Genomic DNA, 13,049 nt, shown 5'->3' on the forward strand with positions numbered 1-13,049 from the left:
GAAAAGCAAATAAAATGTCTTTTCTACCTTTTGAAAACTTACTGTTCGTGAACATGGTGAGCAAGTACAAAGTGGCATTGAATAAAGGATTTCATTTAAAATGTCTTTTCATCAAGATCTTTTAAATCAACAGAAACATTTTGCTTTTCAGTTTGTTTAGGAATTCTGGTATTTTGTTTAGTATTATCATTTTTCTGTTTTTTGGATGCTACCGATTCTTTCGAAGCACGTTTTTGTGGTTTATCTGAATCTACGCTTCTCTTCCTAGATACCTTGGCAGAATTCTTTTCGATAAGAGAATCACTTTCTTTATTGGGAGTTATTTTACCTAACACATCTAGAAGTTGTTTCCTAGTTTTTTTTTCATCACCAATAAAGATTGGTGAAACCCACTCGGTTCCAGCAGCCAACACGGCTGAGTCTAAATATCGAGCAGGCAATCTAATTGAGCGTTTTTCCCTCTCAATCAAAGCTAGTTGAGCACCGATGTTCAATTTTGATCTACGTCGTATCTCTCTCTTTTTCTGCAGTATTAAATGCTTTGATTTCATGCTTTTCTTCATTCCCGATGTTTTTTGATTTGGAAATTTAGTTTTGTCATCCATTTTTGAGATTGTATCTTTGGAATTTAGTACTTTTACTAAATTTTTGGATTTCATTAAGCCTGATTTTTGTGACTGCAATGATGCTCTGCTACTGCTTAGTTCTTCATTCTTGGTTGGCTTTATTTTATCTTTAGCATTCAATATTCTTTCAGAAGAATCAGAATTAGAAACTGCACTTTGACTTTTTTGATGGGCTGTTTTGTGAGATATCTGCTGTTGTTGAGTTTTACTCAGCTTTTTAGGTAAATATTTTTGCCAAGTTTTAAGTTTCTTCTTAGGAGTAGTCTTATTTTTCAAATCAAGGAATTCTTTGTTTGACGCTAAAGCATTAAGAGCTTCACTGCAATGTTCTGCTGTTAAAACAGGCCCTTTCACAAAATAAGATTGATTTGATTGTACCAACATGGCAACGTCTTTGCTTGTGCCGTACATGTTCAGATTATTCAGAAACTCTTCTAGAAGCTTAGGCTCAGATTCTTTAAGGAATATACCATCCTTAATAATTGATAATGGCCCATCAGTTGTTTTTTTAAAAGCATCGGGAAGTGTTTCTTCATTCTCTAAATTTGAAGATGACTCGCCTGGTTCCTTGTTTTCAACAGAAATATCAGATACTTTATAGCCTTCAATGGTCCCCCTATTTTGTTTAGTTAACCTCAATACAACTCTTTGAGAAGCCTGATCCATACTACTGTCACTTGCTCTTCTTTTCACACATTTATTTAGCTGAGATCTAGTTGGTCTTGGTTTTATCTGATTTCCCTTACTATAGAGATCAGCAACAGGTATGTCATCATCACTTGAGCTTTCATCTGTAGAACTAAGAGTTATAACAGGTGCTGACAAGTTTGTTGTAGTCGGAACAGAAGGAGTTGGCCTATCTCGCTCATCCCTTACTTTATAGACAAATTTTGTTTTATACGGGACATTAGAATCATCGTCCATCTTTCTCAATTTCCCAATGCTAAGAATGGGCGCATCTGGAGGAATGGATTTAATATTTGGGTTTGCTTTTTGAAGAAAGGTTATATTTAAAGTGGATGAATTCAACAAGAAATCATCCAATCTTTTGCTTACAAATGCAGACATTGGATTATTTGATACAGATTCCTCAGACTTTGATATTTCAACAGGACAGATTTTATCCTTTCCCTCTACATCTAATTTTATTGGCGTACTTTCTTTTTTCTCTACATCTGGTTTTATTGGTGTGCTTTCTTTTTTCTCTACGTCTGGTTTTATTGGTGTGCTTTCTTTTTTCTCTACATCTGGTTTTATTGGTGTACTTTCTTTTTTCTTTACATCTGGTTTTATTGGTGTACTATCTTTTCCCTCTATATCTGATTTTATTGTTTCACTATCTTTTCCCTCTACATTTGGTTTTATTGGTGTACTATCCTTTCTCTCTACATTTAGTTTTATTGGTGTGCTATCTTTTCTCTCTACATTTGGTTTTACTGGTGTACTATCTTTTCCTTCTTCATCTGGTTTTTTTGGTGTACTATCTTTTCCCACTACATTTGGTTTTATTGGTGTACTATCTTTTCTCTCAACATCTAGTTTTACTGGTGTACTATGTCTTTCTTTTACATCTGATTTAATTGGTATACTATCTTTTCCCTCTACATCTGATTTTATTGGAGTACTGATAAAGATTTTTGAACACAAAAGACTTCCTTTTTCATCAGAGTTTGATTTCATTGGTGTGCTGGTTACTGAAAGTGATTGAGAACCAGTTGCAAGGCACTTTAAATTAGATAAATTCTTATTTTCTTGGGAGGATTCAGCCTTTTCATCATTATCTTGAATACAAAAATCTATAGTTTTGATATCCACTTGCTCACTTAATGGAGGAAGAGATACAGCATTCTGACTACATTCATCAATGTTGCTTTCACTTTTTGCACATGAAAGTTGTAGCTGAGAATCTGGTGCAAAATATTTATTCCTCCAACCTTTGATTTGAGTTATATCAGTAGTTTTGGTAGGCACAATCATTTCCAAGCTTATTTCTACTTTTGGTGGTTCCCTCAGAAATTCATCCATGGTATGCTTTGAACGAAATTGGAAAAATCGCATACCTTCGATTTCTTCAACTTCTGGAACTTCATTGTAAGAATATTTTAGACACTCTGGTTTGCTTGCTAAAGAATCGTTATCATCTGAATCATTAGTAGGCAAACAATGTTTGAATGAAAATTTATTTTCATTCTCTTCATCTTCAATGTCAGCAGCTTCAAGAAAAGTTCGTTTGTCTGTACTATTTATTAACAAATAATTATCCAAGGATAACTTTCTGAAGTCTATTTCAGGTTCAATAGAAGGCTTTGGGGAACATTTGGTTTCAATATCTTCAGACCTCTTATAACTCTCACTCAGCAGTTTTAAATTCCTATTCATCTCTGAAAAGAAATTTCGAAAATCAGGATTTTCAAACTTTTTATCATCTTCTTTTTTAAAATATGTTCCCTTTTCCGAACCCAAGGCTTCAGATGGGTAGGATATTGAATCTTCAAGAGTAAAAGCTTCAGGTGAATTATTCATACTGACACATTCGTTCAATTCAATGTTGGATTTACTCTTTTTTACATTGATAACAGGGCTCATTTCATACTGTAAAAATAATTTTCTTTTGGCTGATGTAAGTAATTGATAACTGTCACTTTTATGTTCATTATTTAAATGCTCTTTTTTGATTTTCATAATGTCTTCAATATCAGTTGAAAAGGGGACCAGTTTTGGCATTTCAGGAGAGTCAGCGACATTAGCTTTTTCACAGTTCTTTTGTTCCATAGATGGCATTGATTCATCATCAACATTTTCATCATCCAGACAACCAGTAGGAATTAATTCTGGCATCTCGCTCTTAGGGCTTGATTCAATTTCTTTCACCATCTCCAGCTTTGGTATAGTAAAAGAAAGAGAACTCAAGTTATTGGGAGAATTTTGTGCTTGGATTATGTCAGGACCTTTCGAATCATGGCAAGCAACATTGTTCATTCTTATTTTACTGAAATTACCAGACATTGGACTAGATACTAATATTTCTTCAATGCTTGATGAGCTGAGTTCTTCTACAAAGGCTTGCTGTAAACTATCAGATGTTGCTCCCAAGCTAGAATCTGAATTATGTACAGCATTTGAACCAATGCAATTGCTATTAATTTTGAATGAATTTTCGGAATCATTCATAGCTTTGTCCCCATTTACTAATGAATCATCTGATAAAAGAAAATTTTCAGGAGGTTTTAGACTGAGAGGATTATTACATAATTTAGCACTCTCTTCTTCCCAAATAGGTATTAAACAGTTATTCATTGCATCTTCAGTCTTCTGATGAATTACAGATAGTATATGCTCATCACTGTTTATAAAATCAGTTTCAGATCTACTTAATTTTTCAAGGCACTGACTCTGCAATGCAGAAAGGGATATTTCATGCTCATCTTCAAACCCACTTGCCATTATGTTATCACTCCTCATTTTGCCAGACATTTTACAGAACAATGATTCACTATTATCATCTTTGCACATTTTGTCACACCCTGTTTTGAAAAGACTTGTGTTCAAGCAGAAATTTTCTGAATGACAACTATTGAATTCAGTAGCAACATCTCCATTTCTTTCCATTGCCTGAAAATTTAAATTCTCTTGGTAAGCATGGTGTCTCACTTCTAATGATGATTTTTAGTAGCAATCTCAGAACAGCTCCAAGTACCAATGTTTACACAAAAGTAAGCTGCATAATTTTTGTATAAATAAACAGGCAGATCCATATGATACTGATGGAGTGTTTCCTGCAAAAGAAAAAAATATGTTTAGATCATAGAAGAAAGATGCTTATACACCTACGGAACAAATGACATTTGAAATTAGAAAATAAATCATAAAAGCTTTGCAATGCTTTTAATTTTAATGGCTTAACATTTCGAGCTAGTTATATTTTAAAATACATGTAGAATATTAATTGCTTCTCCAATGCACTAATTTTTTAACTTTCAAATTAGCTTGCAACTGCTTTTGAAACAGCCATCTGGGAATCTACTAGTATTTTTTTAGAAAAATTAATTTTAACAAATTTTTAAACAATAGGATGTATTAAAATTTCTCACCCCTTACAATAATAGAAGTTTGATAATAAGAAAAAAATATTATTAAAATTTAATTAAACAATTTGCAAAATCAATATTTTTTTTAAATAAATTTGTATTTTTAAAACTAGAATCTGTAATTATAAAGAGCTATCCAAAAGATCTGTGATGGCTATAATTCCTTTATAAATAAAGTTAGAAAGGAAAAAAAATTTAACTTAATGTGAAAAGAAGTTTATTTTAGTTGAATAAATACCCAACAAGAATTGCCTTGTTTATACAAATAATGTAAATGCTCTTAGGATGTAGGAATGGATGGACTGAAGTCATACTTAAAAAATATTTTATATAATAATGAAATTGTATTGTTTATGTGCCCAAGAAAGATTAGAAAGGTCAATTATTATGCACATAAGATGCTGTATTTACAATAAGCAAATTTTTCTTCCTATGAATGTTTTTGCAAGGAAGCCATTTGGAATCACAGCAGATGCTTTGAATAATCCAGTATATTAATTAATAACTAACAAAAAACATGAAATTAGGCATATACACACACCAGGCACTTTTGATGACTAGTTAGTTCATTAGGATTATAAGTTGCAAGTGATTTCAATTAAAACTCTTATGAATAGGTTGATGTTGATAATTTTTTCAAGAAAGAATTTTTGAGCTTCATATTCTGATAGACATTAAACTAGAGTCATTTTAATAGCTTTACACCTGTTCTACTAGTAGTGTCAAATAAATCATTTTAATGAAGAAAAGTCCAATGACAACACAGTGTTATTAGAAATTGTCCAGGTAATATATCAACTAATTTTTTCTTTCTGTATTTTTACTTTTTTTCATTCCTCATGTAAACTATACAGATATTAAACAGAAAACATTAATTCTTTGGTTTACAAAAATAGAAGAAAATATTGGTATATAAATAATTGATGGAACACTAAAAACAGTTTGAATTTTATTATAACAATAAAATCAATTGTTGAAAATTTTGCAAAACATTTTTTAACTGTCAAAATTTAAAAAAAAATATGCATAACAATAAAATTGGTATTATTAAAAGAATGATTTCTTAATATTAATATTTAATTTTTATAATAAAATTGTCGGAGGTTATGGTCAAAAAATGCGGAAAGTTTGTTTAGTTTTTTTAATAAAATAATATTAAAAAAGAACATTTCAAGGTGCACACTCCATTTTTTCAAAAGTACATCTGTACCAAATTGGGTAGCTCTACTGTCAAAGGGTCGTCCTATAGAACATCAATCCTTATTTGTAAAAAGCCTCTATTTAAAAAAAAAAAAAAAAAATCAATAATATTTTGCTGTTATATTATATAACTAGGAGCATGTATTCCTGAAATACCATATATTTGGAAAGGGAGAATATAAACATCAACTAAAAAAGGAATTGACACAATTTCTAATAAAAAAAATCTTGCAGAACGATTTTTAATAACTACATCACATAAGAACTTAAAAAGTACGTGCCAAGTCTTCAGTTGAACAAAATGCAGAACAGCGAAAATATTAATGTCACATGTTTCACAGTGAAGGTCATAAAACAGAAAAATCATCAATACTAAATAGACTGCCAATATAGTTCCTATCTTTGGTAAACTAATATATATAAATAATCTAAATTCGATTTTCTAACCGAAAGTCAAAACTGATGTAAAATACTACAATGATCTAAAAGTATCCGAAGTGGTAGCATAAAAAAGAATATCAATTTGTTGTTCAATTTTTATTGTATCTTTTTCAAATTAATCTCCACCACGACTGCAATTCATTTCAACTACATTTCGGTCAATTATTAAAACAAGTCTTAAAATCGTTTTTGTGAATCTTCATGAGTTTTTCGTGAAGCATCTTTTATATACTTAATAGATCCGAAATTATAACAGAAAAATGGCAAAATTTTGGTTAATTTTTAATTTATTGAATATTTATTTAATTTTTGTAGTTTGAAAAATTGACAGTATTTTTTCTCGTATTAAGTTAAGTGTGCAAAATTTGTTTGAAATCGGCGAACTCATTTAGGAGAAGATGTAGCGCATACATACATACCCACACTGCCTTTTATTTAACCCTTTCTAGGGCCGTGGGAAGTATGCTTCCCACCAAATTTATCGATCTTCGAACAAAGTTATGAATATTGACATAAGTTCTGACATATTTTTCAATAAGACAGAAACTTAGATGGTTCAGTTCCTTATCTCACACAAAATTCCGTGTTTTGATTTGTTACTTAATTATTAATTAACCAAATTAATAAATTAATCAAATTAAACTTATCTAATAAGTTAAATGAATCTCTTTTCTTAAGCCAATCCCAATTCTAAAAATATTTTAATATACCACAACTAGAAAAAAATGACCCTTTAAAAGGGTTCAAGAACGTGAAGCATAAAAATAACTATGTCGGCAAGCTCACAAATACTGTTTGTTTCAGTATCCTGAGGCGACTACTTTTCGATGATTCTATCTCACTAAGAGACAAGACGCGGAGGGATGAGCACATCTCCGGAATTCATAGTCATTCTTTGACCTTGATTTCCGCCATTTTAGATACTTTTTCGTTCAATTTCTTGTCACGTGTATCATGTCGTTTCTGTCCATATTATTTAATTTTAATTCAGTTTACGAGTAATCTGAGTTTACATTATTGTTAAAAATAACTATCTCCTCCTTTCAACTTTCCTCTCACAACTATTTTGAAGAATTAAAACCATCCTAACGCATGCGCAAACAAGCGGAGGGTTTTAGAATCCGTTGGCAAACAATATAATCCCGTACGATCAGAAAAATCAATTCGAATAAGATCCTCCAAAATTAGGATAGGGGAGAAAAAATCCAATAATCGTGGTCCGCTTATTTACGTTTTAAAACACTTATAATGAAAAAAAATTAAATATAAATAAATTCTATGCATAATTAGTAGTATTTTGAATATTATAATAAATAATATAACTTTATAATATTATAAATAAATTATACATAACTTGAAAAATCTTGGAACCAATTTTTATTATAGATAGATCTTAAAAATACAGAACTATACATAAATTTGGTTTAACAAACTCATGATGATGGTAAACAAATATAATACTTTTTATTAAATTCGTAATATTTTAATATTAATGCAATGGGAAGAACTTTTTCATATTTTGCGCATGCATACAGAAGTTTGTAAAAAATACGTTTTTAGAAACCTCTCCCTCGTAAAAAAACACACACACACACCAAATTTTTTTTAGGCCGGTCTTGTTCATAATTTTTAAAATTTACTACAAATTTTGAAACCGATACATTTTATGAGTTTTCTGAATCAGTAAAATGGCCTTTATTTAATAAAATCCGTTTTTTTTTTTCCGTCTGTATAAACCGTACAAGTTTATTTAATAGAAGCTCTAGTAGTTACATACATTATAAAGCAAAAATATGCGTTGAAAATTTCTTTGTATGTACTAATCAATATAATCAGCATTATTTCGAAGTTGATATGATTTGCTAAACAGTAAACATTCAAATGGCATGTGTATTAGAAAATAGAATAAGTACAGAGACTCATTTTTGCCATTTTATGATATTTTCACACAAAACGAATGCTATAAGGAGATTAAAAAAAAAAAATAGTTTCTTTACTCTGTTATTAAATTACATTTGAATATTTCATCATTCAAACTTTCCTGTGAAATAGATAAATCGCAAAAACTACCAATATGACGAGGCCTTCACATTGGTAGTTCAGAAAAGAGACTTGTGTTTCAGGTTAATTGTTAATGAGAGGTTAATTGTTAATTTTAGGTTAATGAGAAATTTTGAAAAATCATCTTTTCTTTGTTGAATATCATTCATGAAAAGAAGAGTACGAATTTGATAAATAAACAAATATCGCAAAAAATAAAGAAAAGGAGGCGTATTCTCATTTTCGACCACCTATCGTTTATAAATAACTATAAATTTAATAAAAGCTCATTTCAATAACCTGGAGAGTATAAAAATGATTTGAAAATAATTAGCTTGAAACATAGACCTCTTTGCATTGTGAAGCTCTTACCATATTGGTAGTTTTACGCGAAGCCTAAGTGTAAGAAGAGTTCGCAATTTTCTATTCAAGTTTTTCACTTATAAAATAATCTATATATAGTATAAAATGCAGTCTCCTGAAAGCGTCTGTATATTTGAAAGATAAAAACAATAGTAATACTTAACTGATATTAGAGATATCTCTACCATTTTGTAAGGCATTTATTGGGGAAGGTTTTTAGTATACTGAAGTCATATTAAAATAAAAAAAAAGGAGATTTATAATTGCGATTTTAATTATTTTCCTACTACGATTCGTGCATGCGTAAAAACAAAAGTATTTGTACTTTGCACTTATCCGTGCATGTGCAAAACCCTCAAACTGCGCGTGCGCAAATAGCAAGAGTTGCGGTATGCATATGCGATACATTTCTTTGTTTACGTCTGATTTTAAACAGCAATTCAAAACTCATAATGCCCCCCCCCCCAATTAACTGATATTGGTGATATTTGTAACATTTTGTAGGGCATTTATTGTGGAAAGTTTTAGTATATTGAAGTCATATCAAAATTTGACTTAAGCGAAGTATGTTTTTCTCATGGACAACTTTATGTGGCACTTTCTAGAATTACATCCAAACAAAATCTTTTTGTCTTGGCACCAGGAAGAAAAACAGCCAATATAGTTTATAGAGAAATATTATGAAGCAAGCTGGATTTTATTTTCATATCAGATTATACAGAGTTGATAAACAAGTGTGGAATAGTGGGTACAATGACTTATTTGTATATTTTTGATTGTAAAACAGCTTTCCTATTGTATATTATTAGCGATTTGTTTTGTCTATGAGCATATCATATTTTTACCTTTTTAACTGTCTAAAATATTTCTGAATGTGTTTTATAAAAAATTGTTTCGTAGTTATTTCTGATGATTTCTAAATATACTTTTATGTTTGTTTGATGTTGCTTGCCATGTCCATGTCATATTGAGAGAAGGCTATACTTAAGCCTAAAGCTAATTTTTCTTCTTGAATGTTAAGCACTGCAAATAAATGAATAAAGATTAGCATACGTGGTCAAAACTTTATCAGCAAAAGTGGGCTAACATTAAATTTTTTACACAGGAATCCGCTTCCCAGTGGAAAGAGGTTACATTAAATATATTTTCATGATGATCGATCAAATCCTAGAATGAAATGATACAAACCCTAAAATGCTAGGAAGAATACTGCCTGAAACCAAGCTACAGCATATATATTTTTTTCTGAAGAATACTGGAAAAATATAATATGCTGTAGTTACATACCGACCTCTTTTTTTTTTTTTTTTCAGGCAACTGCTACAAACAGGGACAGCCGCTCCAGAGTATTCGGTGCCTTGTGTGAAATAATTGTACCTTTCCTGTTCATCTTGTATATTAGTAACAAACTTAACCCTCTAGAGGGTCAAAGTACAGGAGCATTTTTTCGGCGTAATATATATTCAAAATGTAATAGAAGATGAAAAAAATTCGAATGGATTACAAATGACAGATGGCACACTGTTGCTTCACATCTCTTAAGCTTGTCTGATCCTACGAAATAAGTATACAACTTCGATGTGAGAAATAAGAAATCGATGAAATTTCTCTTCCTTTCTATTTTCGATCCATTTTATTCCTCTTTCTATGTTGGCAGCCATATGCAAACATCTATAAATTTTCAAATTTATGATTAGGAAACAGGCGTCTTTACACTCTCTGCATTCTGATGCTGTGGTACAGACAGCACACTTCTAGCTATTAAAATGCTAGGAAGAAGTATTCATCGATTGTTGCTAGTACTAGAAAATTAATCGAACATTTCCTAAATTTTCTATTTCCAAAACAATGAATTCCGATTAGCATTAGTAATTACCTATAAAACGCACGAATAAATAGAAGATTTCTGATTATTATTTCTTAACAATTTTCCACACCTTTAAAAAAAATTCCTCTCGGAAAGCTGGAAGGTAGATTCCTTTACATCTATCTGGCAATATAAACAGTTGAGGTAAGAAACAGTCAAAATTAGGGTTTCAAAATCACTTTTCAGCCCCTTACTTCTAAGATATTATGGTTATCGAAAAATTTTAAATAGAAAAGTTATTCGCCTTAATAAGCGCTAATTTGGCTAATTGGGTTTATTTTTCTATCTACAATATTGAGGTAGGTAGTTATAGCTAAATGAAAATTTCAACCCTCACAATTTCCACCCCTTTTGAGATAGATGGGCCATTTACGAACTCGCCCGAAATTTTTACATTTCTAACAACATATTCCAAATTAATATCTTTGGGTTCTAGAAACCAGGATTGGTGCAAGAACTGAAGAAATTTTCTCTAAGTCTTCTCATGAAAACCATGCAACAGGTAGTCATATAACGATCCACCTACAATTATAATGAATGAAGCGGTGAAACACAGCGGAGACACAGTTCAAATCGATAAAAAAAAATATCGATTGTGACTGAACTGCAGGGAAAAGAAGCGTCATCCTATGCCATTTCGGAATTCCCATCGAAAAGAAAATATTTTTCATTCGATTGGAAATGTTTTGATGGGCTGAACTATTTCTGACTGGCCATTTCTTCAATTTGCGTTAAAGTGCTCGTATTATTAAAAAATATATCTAGATTGAGATTAGCTATGAACACATCATACTTAATATACCTGGAACCAAGAATTCGACATAGAATGAATCATTTCCTTAGAACAGAAAATTTTATGTTTAAAACGTATTAAAACAAAAATTCCACCTCTTAAATGATCGAAATGGTGCTATCTTTTGCATCACGTTCTACACAAAGTTACATATACACTCATATAATCACAAATAATCAAGTTTATTCTACAAAAATTCATAATGGGCTTTGGATTAGGAATATATACGCATTCGACAGGAAAAATAGTCGCAAAATATGTAACAAGCATCGGATAAGTCTTCATCAGTTAAAAAATTTATAGACGTTTTTTTCAGCCAAATTTATTATTTTCTATACTTATAATAAAGCTCAATGTGTGTGTGTGTGTGTTGGCGCTCTACAGGCCAGATCGTTCGACAGACAGCTACCAAATTTGGCACATGCATACCTTGGAGGTCGAGAATGTGCACATGGGGTCTCTTTTTTTTAAATTTTTAATTATAATTTTAATTATTAATTAAAAACTAACTTTCTCACCAAAAAATCTTTTCATTTCCCGCCAAATGAGTAAGGCTTCAGTTTTTCCCCCCACGCTAACGAGGATAGGCTTAACATATTTTCAGCCGATTATTTCAAACAATTCTATTTATTTTCTTCGTGCTTGATGCATTTAAAATTAAACATTGTTAATTAATCGATCTTTCAGATTCATTCTGAAGTACTTTTGAATTAAAATAAAACAGAATAAAGGAAATTAAAAATTTCTAAACCGCGTAGCGTTACCCGAACTGGCGTAGAAAATTCACGCATTTGCGTTACCATAATTGGCGTTGAAAATTCTAATTATTGTGTTCCAATTGTTGACAACTCTATTTTCAACGGATACGGACTTGGTTTTGAAGGTTTAACATGTTTCCGACCGATTATTTCAAACGATTCTTTTTATTTTCTTAAGAGTTTCATGCATTTAAAACTAAACATTGTTAATTAATTGATCTATTCATGATGAATCTGAGAAAATTTTGTAGAAAACTTCTTGAGATATTACATAAATTAAGAAAGATATTCTTTAGTGTTCATAAGGTTTAAATACTCAGCGACTCTATTTTCAACCATTTCCACTTTAATGCAAAGCAGAAATTCTACGGGAACTAACAACAAATTAGAGAGATACATATTGCGTTATGGCTATAAGCGGCTATCAAAATTTGAAGTTTAAAAATATTTTTATGGAGAAGCTATTAAAATAGGAGTTACATAAAATATTTAATTATTAAAATTTTAACGAGCATTAAGATTGGCGAACCAGCTGGTCGCCAAAGGCGGCTAGTAATGAATTTATTCATATTTTTTAAAATACATGCAATTAATTTGATCAAATGCTTCGTTTTATACATGTACGTTATTGATAATGGAAAAGCGGGATAAATGCTTTCATATATGATGGCGACTATATTTTCTAATAAAAAAAATCTGCTTTACTCAATCTTTTTCACACATAAGTAAATTGTATTTAATAATTCAATTAAAGCAAGAGAAAGAGAGGGGGAGTGGGATCGCGATAGGATTAAATACAATTTTACTAAAACAAATAGTAAAGAGTGTTCCAAAATTAACAAAAAATTTGAATTTGCCACCATACAAGCAATA

General features: G+C 30.6%; 1 protein-coding gene across 2 annotated transcripts in view; it reads right to left on the reverse strand.

Moving 5' to 3' along the window:
• Positions 1 to 94: 94 nt before the first annotated feature.
• Positions 95 to 13,049, reverse strand: part of LOC129975769 (uncharacterized) — a 65,802-nt gene continuing 52,847 nt past the window's right edge. For both annotated transcript variants that reach the window (XM_056088974.1, XM_056088975.1), the window contains one exon: positions 95 to 4,402. In XM_056088974.1, the coding sequence (XP_055944949.1) occupies positions 96 to 4,235 (4,140 nt within the window). In that variant the 5' untranslated portion in view covers positions 4,236 to 4,402 and the 3' untranslated portion in view covers position 95. The remainder of the gene's footprint in view (positions 4,403 to 13,049) is intronic.

Source organism: Argiope bruennichi, chromosome 7, assembly GCF_947563725.1.
Source record: "Argiope bruennichi chromosome 7, qqArgBrue1.1, whole genome shotgun sequence".
NCBI lineage: Eukaryota > Metazoa > Arthropoda > Arachnida > Araneae > Araneidae > Argiope > Argiope bruennichi.